At 45.4% G+C, this 24,549-nt stretch overlaps 1 protein-coding gene across 1 annotated transcript in view; it reads left to right on the top strand.

Annotated features, from left to right (window-relative positions):
• The window catches only part of Camk1d (calcium/calmodulin-dependent protein kinase ID), a 191,864-nt gene extending 176,423 nt beyond the window's left edge, over nucleotides 1-15,441 (top strand). Inside the window, exons 10-12 of the mRNA XM_013014610.1 lie at nucleotides 5,807-5,894; nucleotides 7,858-7,975; nucleotides 10,565-15,441. Coding sequence (XP_012870064.1) covers nucleotides 5,807-5,894; nucleotides 7,858-7,975; nucleotides 10,565-10,683 — 325 coding nt within the window. The 3' untranslated portion in view covers nucleotides 10,684-15,441. The remainder of the gene's footprint in view (nucleotides 1-5,806; nucleotides 5,895-7,857; nucleotides 7,976-10,564) is intronic.
• The last annotated feature ends 9,108 nt before the right edge of the window (nucleotides 15,442-24,549 follow it).

Here is a 24,549-nt window from a genome sequence, read left to right as displayed (position 1 = left end):
TAGTCATTTCATCTCAGCCTGCTCAGGACCATTGTTCCTCTCCCCAAACCAAGGACAGAACCATTCTATGCTCTTAGACCACAATTTTTGGAGTGAACTCATAAGAGGTTATGTGCAAAAGACACTAGTAGCTTTTCAGTGTGAAGAAAATTTCAAATGAGCTGAGCTTGGTGGCACCTGCTTATAATCCCAGTGCTCAAGGGGAGAAGGTAAAGAGGATCCTGAGTTCCAGGCCAGCAGAAGAAAGGAGAGAGGAGGAAAAGGAGGAGGAGGAGGAGGAAGGGGGAGGGGAAGAAAAAGTGGAGGGAGAAGAGGAGGGACAAACAGAGACAGAGGCAGAAAGAAGAAAAGAAAAAAAGAAATGAAGGGAAAAGAAAGGAATCAGAAGTTTCTGAGGATCATTTTTATTAAAAAAATAATTGCCCGATAAGGAATTAAGGTTAGCGCTTTATTCTTTTAGAGTTTATTACTTAGTAGTTAAACAGATTGAAGTGATACATACTTTTCCTTTCCAAATGCTTTTCCATTCGCGTTTGTTCAGCTCCAGGGGGACTAATTGGTACGGATGGCTCTCTACACTTTCAGCGACAGTGTGCTTAGGGCCTCCTAGTTTGTGCCACTTGTCAAGTTAGAAGCAGCTTTCCGGTCAGCTAGCTATGACCTTGCGTTTATACTTGACATTTTTAAGCCCCAGTTTTCTCCTTGTGAAGTGAGAATACGATTCCAAATTTACAGAGATTACATGAGAAATACCGAAGGTGATGCGCGCAGAAGGAAATGCTGAGTTAACTATAGGCCTTTTCGTGAAAGCCCTGTGGGCATCCATTTAACAATCAAATGCTGAGAGTAATAAGATCTCCAGTGTGTTAATTAGCTTTTCATTACTGTAATGAAATACTGGAGGCAATCAACTTTAAGGAAAAAAAAAAAAGGATGGTGGTTTGGGGGCTAATAGGTGTAGAGGTCTTCATCTGTGATGGGTTGGCCCTGATGCTTTGGGCCTCAGTTGGGGAAGAGCATCATGACAGATAGCACATAGTACTTTGTGGTGGTCAGGAAGTGAGAGAGAGAGGCTGCTATCCTACAATGCCCTTAAAGGACCAGTGATCCAATGTTCCCCATTGGTTCCCACCTCTTAAAGGGTCCCATGGCCTCTCAATAAAGCTAAGCTGGGAACTGACCATTTTCTCTTGTAGTAACAGGGTTTAAATTCAGGGCCTCATATTTGTCAGACAAGTGCTCTGCTACTTGACAAACATACTCAGCATTTAACGCATGGGTTTCGGGGGCTCATTCACATAGCACCCCATATAATGAAAATAGGGAATTGGAGGTGTAGAACACTTGCCTCACATGCCTGAGTTTGATCCCCACTGCTGCAAAACAATAGAAAGAACTGAGTAGCACCTTGAATTCAGGAGGAAGTGGGAAACCAGTCTTCTATTTCGCCACCACCTTCCCTAGCATTCCGCCTGTGTCTCCATGCTGCTAGCCTTCCCCAGGGGACCTGCTTAGAGGTTGTGTCATGGCCCAGTTGCTCAGCATTTTAATTTATACCACCAGGCATTCATTGAGTCTCTATTATGTTTCAAGCACTGTGCTGAGGGCTTGAAAACGTTCTCTTTATCATCACCCAGTGAAGCAGGTTTTATGTTCATGTCAGAGATAAGGAAAGAGGAAGATAAGGTAACCAAGGCAAGACTACACAAGTAGCTAAAAGCAAAGCCATCCCGGAAGCTGTGGCCGTGGCCCATCTATTCTGCAGAGGATCCTGTGTCATTCTGTACCTGCTCTTCCCACTTGACCCGAGGCACCCAGGCTAAGAGGGGCATCTGCAAGTGCAGATGCTTCCTTAGCTCCAAAACGGGCTGTGCCATGCCGTGGAGGGTTCTTGTCAAAGCACTTTCTGGTGGAGGAGGCAGTCAGGGTTTGTTCGTTTTTTTTTTTTACCAGGTGTTCTCAAGCTGTTCTTCCTTGAGATTTTGGCCTTCCTTTCAGTGGTGCTCAGCCAGAAGCCAGCTCGATGCTCACTGATTGCCAAAGAGTCTGGGAAAGCTGGCAGCAGAATGAGAACCCATCTCTATAACAGGGGTAGCACTTTGCGAGGTCCTTGCCGATCCGTTTGTTCTGAAACAGTCTCCAGTTTCATTGAGGAGCAAACTGACATGATGAGCATAAGAGAGATTCATTTGTGTTAAGGAATGAAGTCATTGGCTATGTAATTATGGAAGTCAGGTGAATCCAAAATCTTTAGGGCAGACCAACATGCTGAAGATCTGTGGAAGATGGGTGGAGCCTGAAGCCAGTGTGGAAGCAGAAGAGTCCCTTCTTCTCTCTCCCCCAACCCCCACTCCACTTAAAGCCCTTCTGCTTTTCTCAAAGTCTACTGGTCAACATGATAATTTCATCTAAAAAATACTTTTACTGCAACATCCACACTAGCATTTGGCCAAATAGCTGGATGCCGCATCCTGGGCAAGCTGGCACAAAAAGATGAATGTTGTCCAAGGACCCCCTTGCTCAGTGGGGCTCCAGCCATGTTAGCTCTTTTTGGTCAGGTCCAAGAGCATGGTGAAACACTGTCTGGAACACACAGCAGGTATCACCAAACTATTAAACAAGTGGCTAGCAAAAATCATAACTGTGGCTGTAGAAGGGACCATGTTTGAAGTGTAAAGACACCACAGGCAGAGAGAGAAGACTTTGATTGTCTGTTAGTAAGACAGGGTAAAAAAGATGTGATCCCATGTTGTTAATGTAGGAGATATAACCAGAGAGCAAGGGAGACACAGATGACACGTGTTTACGCAGAGGTTTACAGATCTATTGCAAGGAAAGTCTATATCAGAAGCATTGGTCACTTTCTAGTTAATTAGGGTGGCCTCCAGGATACCTTCAAGACACAATGCCTTGAGTTTGCTGATGAATAATGTTGAAGTTGGTGTCAGCAAGCATCAGGGTGGTCAAGGTCGTTACTGGGAACTTCTCAGCTTATTATAAACAGTAGCCACATTTCCATCATGGTGTCCCTTTAAAGAGGGACATGCTGTGCTGTTGTGACCCAAGGTGGCTGTATCTTTCAGCCACCTTGAAGATGACTTTGTAGAGTCACTGGGCCACCTGCTACTAGCTTGACTGCAACCAAACTTCAGCAGGACTGTGCAAAGTGAGCACCAACATCTCTGCAATATTTGAGTTTGCATTTTCCTCACATCTGGGTCCATGATAGCCCACAGAGAAGGTGTGAAAATCAGAGCAAGGGCAGCAGGCCCTGGGCTTGAGGTGTTAAAGGCCACACTATTGACAGGCAGGTAGAACCAAAGTTTTTTGAGTCTCCCTGGCTTCCATCCCCGGCCTGTTTGCTTTGGAACCCATTGCTAGCCTTGCAGTAGTACTCAGACTGAGGAGTTCCAACTTCTACCACTGTGGACCCGGTGTTAAGCTGCCCAATGACATGTTGGAGCTGACCTCTTTTCCTGAAGACATTGCTTTCAGAACTAGCAGAAGAGAAGAAAGCACTCCCATTGGGATCTCTGGGAGAAATAGGCTTGGTAACAGTGTCTGCTGTTTCCCAAATCTGCTCATTCTTCTTGTTTCCAATTTTCCCATTCAGATGTGCTCTTGCTGCTTCACTGGTGCATGTCTGGGGAAGGGCTGGAATTGGCAGTGGCTGGAAATGTGGTTCATTTCAGTTGCTCTCTGAGCATCTTCCTAGCTGTGTGTTTTCAACTCAGCTGGGAAAAGACAAAAGATATTTAAGGGCAGTTGCTTTTAGCTGGGAATATTAGGCTGGATGCTCTGTGCAGGCCTGCCTAGCACAGACTCTCTGTCTAGATGACCATGTCTGTGATTCTCAAATGAAGGAAAGTCTGAGTGGGATGAGTTCTTGTCTTATGAGGTTATGCATCTGCTGTGTCATATTTCAAGGTAGATGGAATTTAAAGTCTTCAGTGTCCAGTGTGTTTTATGTCCAGGGAATTCTGGGCTTGGAGGTAGAAAGTTTCCTTTCACCCCAAGTGTCTTCTAGCCAGGAAAGTGAGCCAGAATTCTGGTGCCTGCAGTGTAACTTTTCTAAAACTCAATAAATTATTTTCTATCATTCTTTCCTTCTTTTCTTCCTTTCTTAGTTTATTTCTCCTTATCTCTCTCTTTTTGTTTTTTTGTTGGTCATGGGGCTTGAACTCTGGGCCTGGGTGCTGTCCTTCAGCTCTTCAGCTCAAGGCAGGTGCTCTACCACTTGAGCCACAGTGCTACTTCTAGTTTTCTGGTGGTTAATTGGGGATAAGAGTCTCATGGGCTTTCCTGCCCAGGCTGGCTTTGAACTGTGATCCTCAGATCTCAGCCTCCTGAGTAGCTAGGATTACAAGCGTGAGCCACCAGCCCCTGGCTCTCCCTATCTCTTTTATTTACTTATTCACTTATTTTTATTTAATTATTTAGAAGTACCGGGGATTGAAATTCAGGGCCTTACTCATCTTGCTTGCTTATAGCAGGTACTCTATCACTTGAACCATATCTCCAATCCAGGTTCATTGCTGGTTAATTGGAGAAAGAGTTGCATAGACTATTCTGCCAAGTCTGGTTTCAAGCTGCAGTCCTCAGATCTCAGCCTTCTGGGTAGCTAGGATTACAGGTGTGAGCCACCAGCATTCTGCTACCTCTCTCTCGGTAGCTAGGTGTGTCACCATACCCAGCCTTAGTAAATTCTGTCTGAGACACTAGATATAAACCAAGAATCAACTCCTTTAGTACTTAACCAGAAAAGGAAGATGGGAGGGTCAAAGCCCAGGAAGGACCGAGAGTAGAACATGGTTTCCCTTGACCTAGGAGAAAGGCCAAGTAATTGGATATAAAAGAAGTTAAAATGTTGTCATCTAGAAGAGCTTGGCAGAAGAGAAGAGTGGGCTGCGAGGGACCTTTAGGGAATTCCTAAGACTAGAGTTTGTAATCCAGAAGAGAAAGGCCAGGGACAAACCCAAAACAATGAAAGGAGAGCAGCTCAGAATAGAATGAGGAGAGCCCTCAGCAGAGGAAGTAAGAGCACACCTGAATAGCTCCCTGTTAATGGAGGAAAGTTCAAGAGCAAGCCAGAACTACAGTAAATGCTGCCTACAGGAAAATCCGTTGACTATAAAGTGGTCCTCAAAGTTCTGATAATGTCTAGGAATTGCAGGTTTGAGCTGAGGCTCTTCTGGGAGAAAGGGAGGAGTACAGGTCTCATGGCCTGAACAGAATGTTGGATGGAACTGGAAAGAACCTGAAAGTCTCAGAATACAAAAAAAAAAAAAGATCCATGGAGCAGACAGTGCAGGGAAGGGAAGACATAAGCCCTGGCTATAGGGAAGCCAGAAGCTGGAAGTCGGAGGCTGGAAGGCAGGGTCTGGAGAAGAACATGGTGGTCAGAACAGACATGGGACAAATGAGAAGGCTCAGAGGTGACACCCTGCAGGTCTTGAAACTGAGATGGAGGAGGCAGAAGGACAATGATTGCAGGTTGTCCTGGCGCTGTGGATCTCAGTGTGGCGGGAACTGGGCATCAACAGAGGAACCTCACCTGAGAGGTGGGTAGTGAAGTAGAGCGAGAGACTGTGGGCAAGGCCTGTGAAGGGAGCAAGAAGAGTACAGAAAGTGGATTGGGGCTTTGGAGTGACAAGGTGCCATGCGTGGGTTTGGAGGCAGGTCACCTGGGCAACTCAGCAGCCTGGGGGCCCCAGGTATCCACCCACTCAAGGGTGTGATGAGGCTTCCTGGGTGGCTGCTGGGGAAGCCCCGGGAAACCCTTATGAAGAATCTCGTTGTATTTCAGGATCGCCGGTGACACAGCCCTCAACAAGAATATCCATGAGTCCGTCAGTGCCCAGATCCGGAAGAACTTTGCAAAAAGCAAATGGAGAGTAAGTCCCGAGTTTGCTGAATTTCCCAGTGACCTTTGTCACCCTCCGGAAGCTCATGGCACCATGGGAGCATGTTGGGTTTCTGGATGCCACTGTCACACGAGAGGATATCTTAACCATTCCTCTCTGCAGCTCAAAGACAGCAAGGGTGCCAGGCTTACTCACCTGCTGTTTCTTTGACAACTTAATCCCCTTTGTTTCCCTTTATTCTGTTGGAATTTGGAACAATCACCTTTTAAAAAGAAGAGTCGCAAAGGGGAAAATAAAACAAACTCATCCGTATTTACTGGCAGAACTTGTTGGGTTTAAAGCAGAAATCTCATGATCATCTATTGATTACCCAAACTCTATGTTCTAATCAGCCTGGATCATTAAGCTTTAGCTGTCTTGTCATGAGAGTCAACAGCCACTGAGAGACTGTACAGAAACACAGTTAACTTCACGGACCTATGTTGTTCAGAGGAAATGCCACTGCTTAGCACAAAAGAATCCATTTCAGTTATAGGAAAATAAATAGTATTTTTAAACATTACGTTTGAAGGTAACCTATTATATATACCTTTCACTTTACTATTTTTTTTGCCTTTCATTTTAAAAAGCTACATCTCTTAAAATTCAGAATAAATTGTTTTATGTTTCTCTATATAAATTTATGACATCAGGAGCAAACTGTTTTTAAGCCTCAAGAGTATCTTGTTGGTCATCCATTGCTCACACCTGTAATCCTAGGTACCCAGGAGGCTGAGATCTGAGGATTGTAGCTGGAAGCCAGCTTGGGCAGACAAATCTGTAAGATACTCATCACCAATTAACCACAAAAAGCTGAAACTAGAGTGTGGCTCAAATGGTAGAGTGGCCAGCCTTAAGCGGGAAAAGCCAACTGAGAGTATGAGGGTGGAAGTTCAAGCCTCAGTTACCCCCCCCCCACTCACAGAGTCAAGAAATTTAAATAACACATACTTTTTTAACAAGAGAAATATAAATTTGCTTCCCAAAGTATTATGAGTATGTTTTAAGAAGTGTGTGGCCAAGCAATGTGATACATACAACACTCCCAGCTACTTGGGAGGCAGTGACGGGAGGTTCCGTGTTCAAGGCCAGCCTTGGCAAAAATCAGCAAAGCTCTTTCTCAAAAACAAACTGGATATGATGGAATCCCTTGTCATCCATGCTAGTCAGGAGGCAGAAATAGTAATTCAGGCTACCTGGGCAAAAGCATGAGACTTGATCTGAAAAAGACACTAAACAAGGGCTAAAAGCATGGACCAAGTGGTAGGGTATTGGCCTAAAAACAAGTCTAAGGCCTTGAATTCAATCCCAACTGCCACAAAAAAGGAAGGGAGGGAGGGAGGGGAGAGAAAGGGAAAGCAAAAGGAAAGAAAGAGAAAGGAAGGAAGAAAGGAAGGAAGAAAGAAAGGAAAGAAAGAAAGGAAAGAAAAATGGAAAGAAGGTTGAGCACATTGGCCCAAAGTTGAGGATCAAACTTGGGTGGATCACTTGGGATTGTGAGACCCAATCCCAATCAATGAACTGAGCATGTTGGTACATGCTTGTCATCCAAGTTACATGGGAAGTGTAACTAAGAGGATTGAGATACAGGGTAGCTGGGATAAAAATGTAGGGTTCTATTCAAAATATAATGAAAGCCAAATGGTTAGGGATGTGGCTCAAGTGCTAGAGCACCTGCTTAGCAAGTGCAAGGTCCTGAATTCAAATTCCAGTATCAGCAACTTCCGCCAAAAAGAGGGTACAGCTCAAGTAGTAGACCACTTGCCTAGCAAGCACAAGGTCATGAGTCCAAATCCCAGTATTACCCATTCCCCCAAATAGAGAAGAAGAATAGGAGATGGCAGCTTATGATGATTTGAGTAACCAGGTAAGAAAGAGGAAGCATTCAGAGTCTTCTTTTATCTATCAGGAGCCTCTGACCTTTGTCTCTTGTGTTTTCTTTCTTAAATTTCAGCAAGCATTTAATGCCACCGCTGTGGTAAGACATATGAGGAGATTACATCTCGGCAGCAGCCTGGATAGTTCAAGTGCAAGTGTCTCCAGCAGCCTCAGCTTGGCCAGTCAAAAAGATTGTGCGTATGTAGCAAAGCCAGAATTCTTTAGTGGGTCTCTGAGATGGGTCTGGCTGGAGAGGAGAGAGGTCCTGGCCTGAGCACCTACTGTTTGCCCAGCGTTTTCAGCGCTTTACCCTGTTTCATGCTCCCAACTATCCTAACACAATATTTTGTAAACGTAACTATTCAGTACTTGCACACACTTAGTATCATTGTTTCCATTTAGAGATGAGAAATCTGTGGTTCAAGTTCCACATAGCCAGCCTGTCAGGGTAGGGCCTAGTCATTCCTTAGTCTGTCTCCTCTTCCTCAGTTTGCTCTCATTGTATCAGTACTCTTAAGGATTGTGGGAAGGAAGTTAGGGTCCTGAGAGCCTGACCCCTCTGATTTCTAATGTTTATCATTGTTTTGATGAGTGATGGTAATTTGAGTTCATTTATATGACATGCATTGGCTTTGCAACAAAAGTAATAGTAATATTATTGTCTCTCATCTTTATGTAGAATATAATTCCCTGGAGAGCACATTAACAATCTTCTCTCCTCCACAGACCCCTCTCCACATTAATTTTAATCTCCTATGAGGCTATTCCAGTGGCTTCTTTCTACTTCAGAGCAATCGATCATCTCCACTGGCCCTCATCTCCACAACCACGGCATAGCCCTTTAGCTCGGCCCCACCTTGAGCATCATGCTCCTTCCCGTTTGGCTCAGAAAAAGGCTTCTTTCCTCTTTAAGGAGAAATCCCATTAGTTGCCTGGGGCATGCCTCAAGCAGTAGAATGCCTGCCTAGCAAACACAAGGCCCTGAGTTCAATCCTTAGTACTATTGAGAGAGAGAGACAGTCAGACAAACATCACATTGCCAGGAATGGTGATGCTTACCTCTAGTCCAAACACTCAGGAGGCAGAAGCAGGAAGACCATGAGTTCAGGCCACTTGATAAACAGTAAGTCAAAGGCCAGCCTGGGTTACATAGCAGGAGTTTGTCTCAAACAACCAAGGACTGGGACATAGCTCGGTGGTAGAACAGTTACCTAGCATGCATAAGCCCTGGGTTCTGCCCCCGGAACTACAAACACAAATCAGAGCCATCCCATCTCATTTAGGACTATTCAATCTTTAAATTCTCCCAAAACATCCCTATGAATTTCCTGACACAGTTACATACTCCTAAATACCACATTCACATGTCACCCATAGATCCATCCTCACCTCTGACCAAAGGAACACTACCAACATCATTTCTTTAGAGAGCCATGCATGACACTGACAGCAAAGCTCACAGTAATATCTTATTTAATGGCCTTCCCTACATCCAAGCTGACACAGGGGCTGGAGCCAAGTCCTCTGGAGCTGAACAGCAACAGCTGCTGCTCCCACACTGGGGCCTTCTGTGGCTGTACCAGTCAGCTTTCTGTCACTGTAACAAAACACCTGAGTGAAAAAATAGTGAATAAGAAGATAGATCTAGTTTGACTCACACTTCCAGAGATTTCAGACCAGGGTCACCTGGGCCTGTGTTAAAGCAAAGGATCGTGGCAGAAGGGCACAGCGGCACAGGGATATTCACTTGATAGGAACCAGAAAGCAGATGGAGAGAGGAGAGGAAAAGAGAGAGGGACAGGAAGGAAGTGAGGGGGAAAAGAGGACAGGGAGGCCCGGGAGAAGATATACACTTCGAAGACTTACCCCATGACCTCTTCCTCCAATTAGGCCCCACCTGTTCAACTATGGATCCATCAGTGGATTAATCCATCAATTAAGTTAGAGATCCCAAGATGCTGTCACTTTTAAATACTGCCGTAGGACCTTTGGGGATATTTCATATCCAGATTGACACATCTGCATAGGGAGATTTCAGGGCTGCCTGGAGGGGGCGTGTTTCTAGACAAGGGGCTGCAAAGTCCACATAGAGATAGATGAAGATCCTCATTTCAAAGTGCCCTGTGTCTCAAAATGCTTCTTACAACCTACTAGCCAAAGGCCAGACAGGAACAGAGAGTTTTCCTTCATTCTTCATGGAGCAGTTCTAAGAAAACCAGCCATTCCTATCACTCCCCATGCTTTGTAAGATGCAAAACATGGTGTCAAAAGCCATGTCATTCCCAAGTACAAAGCCAGTATAATTATTACCAAACACACACACACAAAGAGGGAATTGGATTTAAGAATAAAGCATTTTGAACACATTGTAAAAGTTTCTCTAGATGTGGATAAGAATGGAGAACACGGTGGTTTGGTGGTAAAGTATTATCTAGGCATTCAAGAGACCTGAGGTATGGCTGGGAAGGTGGCTCAGTGGTAGAGCACTTGCTTCACATGAGGCCCTGAGTTCAATTCCTCAGCACCACATAAGCAGAAAAGGCCAGAAGTGGCACTGTGGCTCAAGTGGTAGAGCGCTAGCCTTGACCTGAAGAGCTGAGGGACAGCGCCCAGGCCCAGAGTTTAAGCCCCACAACTGATACCCGAGGTATGATCCCATAAAGAAACACTGGGTGGTCAAGTGGGTAACACTTTGCTCTTTTCTGTAATTTAGCCCCTCATAAAGCAGTGATGGGAGGGAAAGGGGAGCATGAATTAACCTATGTTCCACTGTTCCCCCACAGGCCTGGCACCTTCCACGCTGTGTAGTTTCATTTCCTCTTCATCAGGGGTCTCAGGAGTTGGAGCTGAGCGGAGACCCAGGCCCACCACTGTGACAACAGTGCACACCGGAAGCAAGTGACCCGCTCTGGAGGTGGGATCCAGGGGGCAGGGCCGGGGAAGGGGAGCCCCAGAGCACCAGGCCGGAACCACTCCATTGTTGGAGACCCCACCCTGCATGGTGCACTTACCTGCTTAGGACTGGAAGACAGAAGGTTTTTTATGGCCATATTTTATACTGCAATTCTGAAGTGTTCATTTCTCACAAACTGTACAGACTCAAGGGGAGCTGGTGCTGTATATAAGAATCTCGAAACAGAATGGACCTTCTTATTCCTCTCCCCCAAACTCCGTCATTTCCACCTTTCTCAGCATAGGCAGCCATCTAGGGTGTATTTTTTTTTCATGAAAAACAAAACAAAAAAAAAGGTTTCAACTGGATTATTTAAATATTGGTAAATATTGTGCATTAGGGTTCTCTTTTCTTTGGGAGGTTATGTCTTTTGATCTGTATCTTTCAGTTCATGATCTGTATTTTTGCTCTTCATTAGTAGTTTTATGTTAACCTTTAAGAGAGTTTTTTTTCTTCCTCCATGGGGAATTTAAAGGTATTTTTAAAAATTTGAATGAGAGGATCAAGAATCCATCTCCAAGGCTAAGAATGCACTTTCTTTCTGTCCTATGTCTTTGTTTCTATAGGAAGACAGCTTAGTTCTGTGGGGCTAGCTTCTCTCCAGGAAACTCTAGTGGGGGGAACCTCAGAAAACCTTTCTAGCATCTCCTCCGGCAATCCCCCCCACCACAGCAGAAATGAAGCCCGCTCCCCTGAGACCCAAAGGCTCCACTTCACAGGCAACCCTTACTCTGTGAATGACAGTCCCGCAATGTCATGATTTAGGAGCCGCCATTACAGAAGAAATGGCTGCCATTTTGTTTAAGGACATACTTTAAGCAGCCCTCATTTCTCATGAGGGATGACGGTCAAAAACTCTGACCTTAGCTATGCACTTTTAAAATTAATCTCGTCCTCTGAGTTTTTATTTTTAATGAATTTCTAATCTTATACTTAAAATGGCCTCTAACACACACAGGTTGTTTTTCCACTTTTTGTTTTAATACTATTCTCTTACGAATGTTATACAAGAGAGGGAAAGGAAATAGCTTTGAAGAAGACACCATTTATTTAGAGTGGTAAAGAAAACTGACCCATCAAGTGAAAAGAACACTGACCACCAGTAGAGATGGCTCAGCTGGTACATGAAGCTATCTCTCATTAGACGAAGCCAAAAATCAAAAACCTGTGGTGGTAGGGTCACGGAATGCCCCAAGTTGCCAGGAACTAATGGATTCTCCAGTATGTGGGACTTTTGTTGGTGCCTACAAACTACACCATGTAACTCACATGGTGGTTGGGTGTTAGGAGGGTACAAGTGTAATGTGCAACTCAGGGCAAACATACGCCAAGGTAGAGCCTGTAGAGCCAGACAGGTGGCTCTGGGTGCCAGCTTTGCAAAAGTCCTCCATCAGCCCTCATGCCTTTCTATTATCCTGAGGTTCAGTTCTGTAGGGGTCCAAGTAGATGTGTCTGATAAGCAGTGGCCATTCTGGCTGCTATCCTCAGGCCCTTCTAGAGATGGCCAGACATGGAGAGTCCAGTCAAGCAAGTCACCTTTGTCACTCCCCCACTTTTGCCTGTGATAGGTGATGGCTCTTTCTAACACACACACATACACCACACACCACACCACACACACACACCCCCCACAGTGTGTGGTAAGACTTGGCATCCCCAGGCTACCTCCCTAAGGACACAGGGCCAAGGCCAGATATATAAGAATACAGCAAAGTCAGACAAGTGGTCAACCTGTTCCCACATACATCACAGATAGGGGATGATACGAGGTCCTCCTGGAGTCTGAAGCCTGATACTGGGGTAGGGCATAGAGAGCAGGAGCTGGGAGTGAGCAGAGCATGCTTAGGTAAGGTTCATTTTTATCTACAATAGCCTTAAGGGAACGGGGGCTGCTAGATTAGAGAAATAACACCCCAGGGCTCATGTTTGCAACAGGTTGGTATTCATCACCTTCTTCTGCCCCTAGTTCCATAGGCAAATCCAAAAGGGAGAATACACCTTGTTTAATCTCTTTTTTAAAAGAAAAACATTCTATGGAGAAACGATGTCCCTCCTATCCTCCCTCTTCCCCCCAAAAAGCTGGTATAGTTTCCTGTTCTTGATTCTAAAATCTCACCTCAAGGCCAGGCATGGTGGTACATATAATCTCAACTGTATGTCCAGCTACCAGGAGGCAGAGATGGGACAATCGCAGTCTGAGGCTCCCAGACCAAAGCACTGGACTTCGTTGAAAAATAAATGAAAGCAAAAAGGATGGGAAGCATGGCTCAAATGATATGAGACTTGCCTAGCAAATGTGAAGCCCTGGGTTCAGTCACCACTACTAGTTAAATAGGTAAACATCAAATCTCACTTCAAGAACAGGGCACGGCATCATGTGACTTTAGGAAGGGTCTCAGTCTCCAACTAGCTCTTAGCATCATATCTGGGAAACTCAGCAGTTACACATAGGACAGAAGAAGATGCTCATGGCTGAACAGTAGAAAATATTAGCAGTCTGCTGAAAGGAATTTGGCATCAGACTCAGTTTACCTCCCTCACATGAGCCTCATACTGTTCATTTGTTCATCTTAGTGTCCAGCGTGGGCTGGATGGTGGATGGTGGATGGGAGAGGGGAATTCCCTTCAGAACCAAAGCCACCATAGATACAGAGAAGCAGAGAGATGATTCCCTGTTAAAAGGATTTTCCTCATGGAAAATCAGGCTTAACCTAATCAGCCTGTGGAAACTTGAGGCTTTATGAACAAAGCTTTGGCTAGAATTGATCCTTTACGCTAGCAAAAGCATACCTGTGCCACTACTCTGGGACTTAAGGCAGGAGATATGAGAAAGGAAGGCATGGACCAGCAAAGGGCAGCTCCTCCCATTTTTCATTAAAAACAAAACAAAAAAACAGATTTCCCAGGTTGGCCCAGTCATTCCTGGCAAATGAACCTCGGGCCCTGCGATCTAATCAGTGCACGAGCGCTTTGCATGTCATACTAACCAAGTACTTCCCTCTCCTGTCTCCTCACTGCAGAGTTGGCCTTCTTACCACATTCCAGACCAAACACTGTTTCGTTTGTTTCCAAAAGGCAGGGGGGAAAAAAAAGATGTATATAGAAGTATATGATCCACCTGGTTGTAGATCTGGGCTACAAGTGTACTTGATATTTTTGAAAAAGGTATTCCATAATGTTTCAGAATTCAAAAGGTTGAGATCTTAAAAAAAAAACGAACTGGAAAACAGATGCTGAAAGGTGCAGAGTGTTATTTTCTGACACCACGAGAAAATGTGTCCACTGATAAATTATCTTGCAAACCTCAACCCTGTATAGCAGGCAGGTTTATGGAAGAGAGAAAGAAGAAGCAAAAAGCCCCCACTCCCCATCCATGAGTCCTCAGTGACCCCAGTGCATCATGGTCTGCAGCCCTGCTGTCAAATCTGTCCTGCATGCTGGCCGGGGCCTGACCTGCCTCCTGCTCCACACAGCAGCCGAAGCTCCCAGAGTCAACCAGAAGGAGTTGGTCCTTTTTGGACTACCTACCCTCCTGCAGCAAGAGCAGTTCAGCTTGTGGCTCTGGGAGCTGGGCGAACCCCAAGTCTGAGCATTTGGAAGCCAAACACTGAGCATGTGGCTGCTGAGTTCTGGCTTTGTGGATAAAGCAAATGGCTTCTCTGTGTCTATATCTTTCTACACCAAAGGGACAAGCTGTTGCATTTACCCTGTGTACTAAGGCCGCTTCTGCATTTCCCCAGGCCTCTTTTTAACCTTCCTCCTCCCCCCCTCCCCCCACTCCGGGGAACTTGTCATACAATTATCCAATCTTCTAAAGATCTGCCATATTATTCTACTTAACAGGTGATTTGATTTTCTTATGGACAGGAAAGAAAATGAAAATAACAGGAATGTTTGAGGCTTTATGGTAGAGATCAGACATCACCAAGGTCTCAAAAGTCCCCAAATGCTAGTTAAATTGTTTCTCCAAGGAAAAGCTTTGGACAGACTAGAATTCCTAGGCCCTCTGGGAAGCCTTGTGCTTTGGGGTATAGGGCTGTGGATTGGAGTAACAGCCAGGCTGCAAGTGGCCCAAAGAAGGAACCAGAACATGCAGCACTGAAGCCTGCCATTCTCCTTCCTAAACACTTAGTTGTTTGGGGGCGACATGAGACATTAACATTGAGAAACATCTTCCATTTTGAGACAGGCACGTTTCAGAGAAAGTTTATCTTTGTCCCATGACCAGGTGAGAAGACATGGAAGGTACATTCTTGCCCAGCATATACATTGGATTCATTTCTAAATTGGTTTCTATGGCTACACACAATAGAATTGTCCTTCTTTTGGTTCCCTTTCCACTACCACCCCACCCCCCCCCACGACAGCAAGCATGTTTTCCAAAAGCTTACCATGCCCCGCCCAGGAATGTCCCCCCATGTCTGTTACCAGGCTTGTGATTGGTTCAAACTTTCCATTAAAAACAAAACCACAAAACAAAACATGCTTGTCCAAAAGAAGGGAAATTGTGCATTTATTCCTTGCATGTAATAAACTCTGCAAGAAGTTTTAACCCCCCTCAGTTTGCGGCTCTGCACAATTGTCCATGGGTCTCTGTAACCAATGATTCTCTGCCTTGACAATCATGTATACATATCAATATTTCTATCATAATGAGATTGATGACTTCTTGTTTTCCTCCAATAAAGATGATTAATCACCTTCACATGTATGAGTTCTGTTTCTTCCATAATGAGTAGAGTGTCAACATCTCCATCTTCTCTCTTCTTTTTTTGAGTTTTGGGTTGTTTATTTCTTTTTTCTTTTTCTTTTTGCAGTACTTAGAATGCAACCCAAGAGAAGCAAGCACTACAACTGAAATACACTTGCAGGTCTTGAAGTTTGGGTCTGAGGGCTTTGATTTTTGGATTGAGGTTCCTGAAAGATTTTCTATTATTGTAGGAAAGTAACAGAGTAAGAGAGGGCTGTGTTGTCAGATTCAATGCATGCTGGGCAGAAATCTCCCCCCTTGACTTCGTACTGCAGAGGTAACAAGAGTTGAACCCAGAAACCGAGAAACTACATATTCATAAGGGGTGGAAGGAAAAGCCAGTGCTGACTGCCCGGAAGCACCTCTGGGTGGGTGATGGGTTGCCAGGCCCAGCTTCGGGCAAGGCACGCCCACTTTCTTCCTGTTCCTCAGCATAGCCTGGCTGATCAGGTCCGAAGGAAAATTCTTGTCCAGAAGGCTAGCTGATGTTTGGGGGTTTGGCAAGGGAGAGAGGAGTTGTTCATTTGTGAGAAGAAGGGTTGGAAGAGAAGAAATAGCCATCCAAAATTCATTAGGTATAATATGGCCATCCAGTCTAATGACCAAACAATTCCTCTCATCCAAAGAGTGAAATAAGGAAGGGGAAGAAATGAATGTGCATTACAGAAATTCAAAATTTAAAGTTCCCCTCACATGGCCAGTCCTCCCAAAACCAGCATTGGCCTTAGTGAAAATAAAGCTGTGAGCCACGGAGAGGTCTAAGGATGCTACGTGACCTCTCGGCCTTTGTAAATGGCTTCTCGCTTCTCTTCAGGCACAGGTGCTAATGCAGAGGTGTCTCCATACAAAGGATTCCTTCAGTGGGTGAGTAGGTGACATCATCAGTGAAAATGTTATGTGACCAAAGCAATGTTAGTATCTTGACCACTTTTTTGAAAGGGACCCACCCCTCCACCCACTGTCAGTGAAAATCTAGCCCAAGTAAAAGTGCAGAAGTATCCAACCAGTCCTCATGGGAAGTTGGTACTTACTATGGTCTTGAAGTTGGAAAGGTTTAAGGTCAAACTTTTCAAGTGGGGGGCTCAGCTTCCATCACCCAGAACCGAGAGGTCAGCAGCTCTCACCTTTGGATCCAAGATTCCTGTGACACCCCCCCCCCTACAAAAAACCCATTCAGATGAATTTAGATCTTATAAATTCTCTCACAAATATCTTTGTTTGACCAAAGAACACTGAAGGAGCTGGTTTTGAAAACAAGTACAAGAGGACATTAATACGTTTCTCTGTGCTGCTTGATGGTAGGCAAGATGCAAATCACATGAGCTGAAGCCCTCCAGCTTTCTCCTTTCCCCCTAGGGAACACAAACATAACATGAAAACATTCTGTTTCGCACAGACAGGTTCTGAGAGCAGAATACTTAAGTTCCCATGAACGTTGATGCATTTGATGACTGCTGTGATTTCAGGTCACACACATACACACACATACACACACATGGAGTCTGACCCTGTGCTCTTCAGTTTAAGAAAGATCTAGGGGCTGGGAAGATGACTCGGTGGTAGAGTGCTTGCTTTGCGTGCATGAAGCCCTGGGTTCAGTTCCTCAGCACCACATAAGCAGAAAAAGCCAGAAATAAGTAGCACTGTGGCTAAATGGTAGAGCACTAGCCTTGAGCTGAAGAGCTGAGGGACAGCAGCACCCAGGCCCAGAGTTCAGCCCCCACAACTGACACACACACACACAAAGAAAGATCTAGCAAGAACTGTGGCAAAGCCAGATGTGGTGATATTCACCTATAATCCCAGCTACTCAGAAAGCAGCAATAGGAGGATTAAGGTTCCAAATTAACCAGGAAAAAGTTACTGAGACCTTCTCTTAAACTATAGGCATACTGACATAGGCTTATAATCACAGCTGCACAGGAGGAAAAGAGGAAGATCCACATTCAAGGTGGTTCAAGCATGAACTAACTGTTACAAGGGCTTGGAGAGTGTCTAGAGTGGTAGAGAACTTGCTTAGCAAGAGGAAGTCTCTGAGTTCAGACTCCAGTGCCCCTTCTGAAAGAACACTGCCGCATCCTATTTTCATATACACTTGGCTGCAAAACTTGAGTTATATCTCCAGAATATACAATTCCCCAAAAGGCACCCCAGTTACAGTCTCTTCATGAGAGAGAGGGGGGGAGGAGGGAGAGAAGGATTAAGGCTCATATTCCAATCTGGAGCCTGTACACCTGCCTCAGGAAAAGGAACAGGCTTGGGTGGGTCCAGAGGACCTTGGAGCAGTAGGCTGTGGGCTCTGGGCCAGCCCGAACTGTTAGCAGGGTTGCTGGGCTGGAGAACACTGCAGCTCAGCACTCAGAATCCAGGCTCTTATTCCAGAGAGGTTCACGTGGCCTCTGGGGTTCAGAATGTGAGCCATGAAGAACCTCATTAGCCTTCACTGTGCCCCCTCCTAGGGCCTGGTACACAGAAAAGCACTTTGCAGATCTCATCACACCCTGAAAATGGGCTGGCGTCCTTGTCTCACTTCACAGGCAGGAAACCCAAGGAGACCTGCCCTACACATCGGCAGTGGAGAAATTTGACCCAGGGGCCCTGGAACCCACAAGACTCCCGGATCTGTTTCCCCTCCATCCTTTAGGGAAATCTAGTCACAAGCACTCATTCAGTCATGCATCCATGCACACAATATAGATTTTTGTTTACCTTTTGGTAATTTAATTTTGATTACAATAAATTAATTATACAAAGGGCTTTTATTGTGCTATGTGCACACATGTACATCATGTAGTTTGAGCTAACTCACTCCATCTATATTATTTTTTTCTAGCACCCCTTCTTCCTACCACCAACATTTAAAGTTCTTAGTGGATTGCATTATGCTCGTTCTATACATAGAATATGCTTTATCATATATATCCTCTCCACCTCATCAACTTCTCCTCTCCTTAATATTCTTTTGGTGCCAATGTTGGGGCTTGAACTCAGGGCCAGAGCACTCTGTCAGGGATGGTGCTCTACCATGTAAGCCACAGCTCCACTTCTGGCTTTTTGCTGACTAATCAGAGGTAAGAGTCTCACAGACTTTCCTGTCTGGTCTGGCTTCCAACAGCAATCCTCAGTTCTCAGCCTTCTGAATAGTTAGGATTACAGGTGAGAGCCACCAGCACCAGACTCTCAAGTATTTTTTTCTCCATTGAAGCACCTATTCTATTTCTGATCTGTATTCACACTGAGAACATACAAGCATACCAGACATGAATCCTACTCACAAAAGCTGCGTGGAAGTAAAGTATAAGCTGGGCCCGGAAGAAGGGCAGAGCAGTCAGGACAGGGAAATTTGAGCAAGATCAATGTGAGCAAGAACAACAGAGTGGCTAGGAAGACACTGTAGACAGATGTGTGGGCGCATTGGAAGAGCTGGGACTGGAGCAGTCAATGTCATCAATCACACTCCTGTCACATAGCATCATCCCGTCACTGTGCTGAGTGCTTTCCATTTGGCAATCAAACCCCGCCATCAGCAAGAAAGGGACTCTGAGTACCCCCACGGAGTTCAGAACAGTGGGTTGGTGGTTTATTTACTCAAATCAGCCAGATGTGAACAAGACACATTGACCCCAGAGGTCATTCTTCTTTCCTGTCTCTCTTGATGTTGTATGTCACCAAATCCCCCACCACCTGACATTTGAACTTTGTTGAGTAGGTAACTGGGAGCCAGTGGCCAAGTAATACCATTCAATCAGTTAATGTTTGGAATATCATTACTCTGTAGGGTTCGTTCAAATGTATCTTCTCCCGTAACTCAGTTTGGCCTTATGTGTAGCTCCAGAAAGCATGTCATTGTTACCATCCACTTGCAGAGAGAATGTCCTCATTAGTATCTACCCAGATCACATCTCTTTTACATAACTGGATTTTATCTAGACTCTGACACAGACCATAGTGATAACACTGCTGGATTTGACTATTTTTTAAATTTTTTTTAAACAGTCTGTTCTGTTCCCCAAATGTGCTGTGTGTACGTGCAGTTCCATCTCTGACCTGTGGACCTCCCTGCCATCCGTCATCCTCTTCCTCCTCCAGGTGGCCCTGGACCCTATTGCTTGAAGTCAGGAAGCTGTCTCAGATCTCTGGTGTTTTGATCTCCTCCCGAGAGGCCCAGCAGTGGACGGGAACTCAACCTTCCAGTGTCAGCACCAGCAACGGCCTCGTTCTAGAAAGAGTTCCTGAGCCAGAAAAAGGCAATTTCTGGGTCCACAGGAGAACCCTTTTTCTCTTCGCACATCCTTGTCTCCCCAGCCTCCCCGTCCCCAAGTCCCTCCTTCACCCCCAATCTTCCTTTGGCTTCTAGCTTTCTGAAATGCATGGAGCGGAAGCCTTCCTGTTCCTTGCCAGGCCTGGTTGTATCCATCAGTCAGGTACTGACTGCTCAGTCACTGGCCCCACATGCAGGTGGGAAGACCTTTATTTTGTACTCACCTGGCTTAAGTGCTTGTAACCTGGTACCGAAAAGGCTTTCTCCAGAGCTGATGGGGGAGGGGAGAAAGAGAGAGAGAGAGAGAGAGAGAGAACCACATCCCCTGGCTTCCCAGAGTAGAACCCTGCTTCATCTCTTTGTTCCTAAAAGCTACCACCCAGCTGGTTCTCCTGAGATCTGGCTGGTGTGACTACCATGCAGATTTGATGTAGCCACACCCTGGGGCCAGAGCTGCTGCATTTCCATTTTGCTCCTAGCTGGTGTTACTGCAGGTCTCCTGGGCTACATTTTGAAAAGTAGCAAAGGCCTTGCATGTGGACAAGAGTCAGGGGTCCAGGGGAAAGGGGTTCTTTTCCAGTGGCTCTCATCCCTCCGACCCCATATTTGAATCACCTTGAGAGCAGTTAGAAAAGACTAACACTGGGTATGGTGGTGAACACCTGTAATCCCAGCCACTTGGGAGGCTGAGGCAAGAGGATGGAGAGTCCAAGAACAACTTGGAGGTAGTTAAAGAGTACTTAAGAGGGCTAGAGGGGTGGTAGAGCATTTCTAGAGCCTTGGGTTCAAGCTCAGTACTGCTGGGAATAAAGGGGGAAAAGGAGAAGGAACGGAAAGGAGGGGAAAGAAAGGAAGAGAAGGGAAGGCAAGGCAAGACTAGGGTTCAAGCCAGTTGTATCAGAATCTCTACAAGTCTGAATGCAGCCTAGTTGAATCACAGCCACCTTTTCACCACACCACCTTCAGCTGAGAGACCGAGCAGCTGCCTGGAAACCCCAGGGAGTTCAGGAGTCAGTCTAACTCAAGCCCAGGCTTGCTGCAACCTACATCCCCTTGTCTAAAGGAATCTGTTCTTTCCAGTCCTCTTGGGCCCTCCCACTGAACCTTGAGAAACCCATCGAATCTTAGAGCAAAAGCTCCTAGATTCTACATGCACTTAGAGAGACAGAGAGTGAAGCTCCTTCCAAAAACGGGGGAGGACCCTGAGACCTGGCCACGAAGGGAATCATTGGAACCTACATGTCCCCAACTCACTGCTTGTAGACCAATTGATTGAACAAACAACCCTAGTATATAAGGTCCTGTTATATAACCCAGTTTATAGGTGGGGAAACTGAGGCACAGAGCGGCGACATGACTTGTCCCAGCCACAACACTAATATATGTCATAGGTTAAACAACTAATATATGTTGTAGGTTAAATTGTACCCTTTCCCCATTTATACATATCAGCTATTTGCAATATGACTGATGCAATATGCCGTATGACTGATGGCCTTGTTTTTAAAGGACAGAGAGGGATTTGAAAACAGGCACAGGCAGGGAGGAATTTGATGTGAAGATGAAGGCAGAGATCTGCAAGGCATTTCTGCAAGGCGAGAAATGCCCAAGATTGCCAGGAAACCAGCAGCAGCTGGAGGAGAAGCATGGCCTAGATTCTCTTACAGGCATCAAAGGGAGCTGGTTGTACCACACCTTAATTTCAGACTCCTATTGACTGCAAGGCAGTAAATCCCCAGGTGCTTGTTTAATTTGCCAATGTGTGGTACACTGCAATGGCAGCTCTGGCAGGTGTTTAGAGGTAGATCCAGGCTTCAAATCCATGCCAACAGATGCCACAGTAGATTCTCACCATGCTGTGGCCATTGCTGGTAGTCTGTCCTCAGACATAGCCAATCAAGCACCTACTTGCTGGCCTTCCTTCCCATCTTTACCAGTTACCCCTCTGATCTAAGAGGGACAGAGCCTGGTCAGTAAAATCAGACAGTATGGGAACAAAGTGTCTCCTTGCTGGAAGGCGCTGTGGGAGTTCTCAACGCTACCCACCCACGTCTCTAAAGTCTTTTATTCACTGTGAGAGCATAGCTCGAGCTTTCAAAACATCAGAAGACTGCTCTGAGGTCAGTTCAAGTTTCAAGAAAGAGAATTTCTTATGTACCATGGGGAGCTTTAAACTCTCCAGAGACCAACTAAACTGTAGTGGGAAAGCCATAGATCGCCACATCTGCTTGTACATGAGGAGGTTGGTCTCAGCAGAAGTGATATGCAAGGGCTAGAACTCAGCCAGAGTAGCCTGCAAAGCACACCCATTCCCTGGTATGAGGTCCCATCCTCCATCCCCCCAACTCCCCTGCCCCAGGCTCGGACCAGGAAGTGACCAAGGAAATCCAAATGCAGGCCTAGGAGGAGGACAGCGGGTCAGAGCACAAAGAGGAGGTACCTCACATTTCCTCACCTCTTCTCTTATTTGCCCTTCTAACTCAACCCCTAGCCACCCACAAGCCCAGAAGGAGCATGTGCAAAACTTTGGCCTTTCTCTTTGTCCCTCTACCACCTAGGTAAGACCATTTTTTATTCAACACCACCACCAACAAATGTCTAGCCTAGCACTTCCTGCCTGCAATCCTAGCTATTGAGGCTGCTAAGATCTGGAGTATCATCCTTCAGAGTCTGCCAGGGCAGAAAAAATATCTGTGAGACTCCATTCTCCAATTAACCAGCAAAAAGCTGGACTGGAGGTATGGCTCAAGTGGTGGATTACCAACACAAAGCACAAGAGCAAGTAAGCTGAGCAAACTCAAGGCCCTGAATTCAAGCATTCCTATGTGCCAGGCTGTGTTCCAGGTATTGAGAGTACAGCAGACAGCAATACACACACACATACAACACACACACACACACACAACACACACACACACACCTGCCTTTGTTGAGTTTCCATCTCCCACTCTTCTATTTCAGGTCATTCAGCCCTGTTAGCTATTGCCTCCTCTGGAGGATTTGGAGTTTCAATCACCCAGTTTGAAGAAGCATCAGGTGAATGTCTGGCCCTTGGGTGGAAGGGATGTACAAGGAACGGTTCCCAGATGGATGACTCCAGGAGCCTCTCACCGTGAACCCCTCAGGGAAGCCCCAAATCAATGTAGGCAGGAGATTTCCACAAGAACACTGTCTGGAATCACTGAATGCCAGACATTCTCTAATCTTCTCTTATCATTAGCCAAAAACTCTCGTAACCTCTCCTGGCACTCTCCGCCACATCATCCACTGAGGGAGACTCAGATGCAGAAGCGGTCATGTCTCAAATGGGCCACATAGCTGAATGATCTTGGATTGAGTCCAATCTGTGTCATTTTTTTGCCTCTTTCTGTTGCAGTAATAAATTTGACAAGATCTCTAAGGCAACCTTTAGCTCTTTGGAACTCTGGCACTGAGACAGAGCCCCGAGGACCATGTTACAATGACACTGGGTTCCAGTTCCCTCTAGGGCTTTGCTCCCTTCCTGGGAAAAAGATGTTCCCAAAGCCAGGTGTACTCTGTTTGCTTTCTGAGAAGCTGGGAAATAAGTCTCCATCGAACCTGTAAATTTTAGGGTTTTGTTTTCAGACTTGGAAGGCAGCCCAGATCAGGGAAGAGCAGGAGGTAAGGTAGTTCCGGGAGCCATGAAAGGCACATTTTCGGCTATTGCTTTCCAAGTCTGGTGTTGAATTAACGAGCTCAAATGTGAGCTGTGCAAAAGTATGACTCAGGCTCAGAAAATGTTGGTAGCATGACACTGGTTTGAGATAATGGCCGTAAGAGGACCTTTCTGGTTCATTTGTTGACAAAAGACAGTGAAAGATCATTAATCTAGTTCAGTTTGAATTGTGCATCCTGATGATCAAATATTTTTTAGCATGCTCTTAATATAGTAATATTTTTAAAGTTGGAAACGATACACATGTGATACTGTACCTGCTTATAAGCATATCTAATAGGCACAAAGAAAGAGAATCAAAAGCTCAAGGCCAAGATAAAAAGAAAACTTCCCCATGGAATAAATCATTTATTATGCTAAAGTCATCTAGCAGGTTCTATTGTTTTAATCTTGATTTAAGAGCTTGCTGTACAGTAGTTTGTATTGGTCAAAACAACATTTCTGCCTTAGTAATAGTTGGGTAATCATAATACATTTATAAAACATGTCATGAATCTACAGGCAAAGCTTAGATATCTAAGAAATTGGATGACTCATCATGAGTCTGCATTGCTAGCACATAACCTGATCTCTCCAAATGACATACTTGGAAGGAGCCAGGTATTGGTGATTCAAGTCTAATCCTAGCTACTCAGGAGGCTGAGATCTAAAGATCACAGTTCAAAACCAGCTCCGGCAGGAGGAAAAATCCATGAGAGTCTTGTTTCCTATTCACCAGTAAAAAACCAGAAGTGGAGCTGTGAGTCAAATGGTAGAGCACTTGAACAAAAAACATTCTCAGAGACAGAATCCAGGCTCTAAGTTCAAGCCCCAGGATTGGCATAACACACACACACACTCACGCACGCACGCACGCACACTCCCCACTTTAGAAATGAGTGAAGACACACTGCTTAGTGATTGTCTTGAAAACCCAAAACTGCCTCTAGGGCAGAGCTTATGCCAACCAAAGGGCTTTGTGGTGAAGGAAGGAGCCATTGGGAAGTTGTAAGTCCTTTTCTAGTTTGCGTGCTGATTGATACTTGTGACCTTATGAAGGAAAAAGTCAAGTGAAGGAGAAAATGGAGAGATGCAGAGAAAACACTTGACCAGAAAGCAAGCCGGCTG

The sequence above is a fragment of the Dipodomys ordii genome, unplaced genomic scaffold, assembly GCF_000151885.1.
Source record: "Dipodomys ordii isolate 6190 unplaced genomic scaffold, Dord_2.0 Scaffold24, whole genome shotgun sequence".
In the NCBI taxonomy this organism is placed as follows: Eukaryota; Metazoa; Chordata; class Mammalia; order Rodentia; family Heteromyidae; genus Dipodomys; species Dipodomys ordii.
This window is presented reverse-complemented; position numbering and strand designations above follow the sequence as displayed.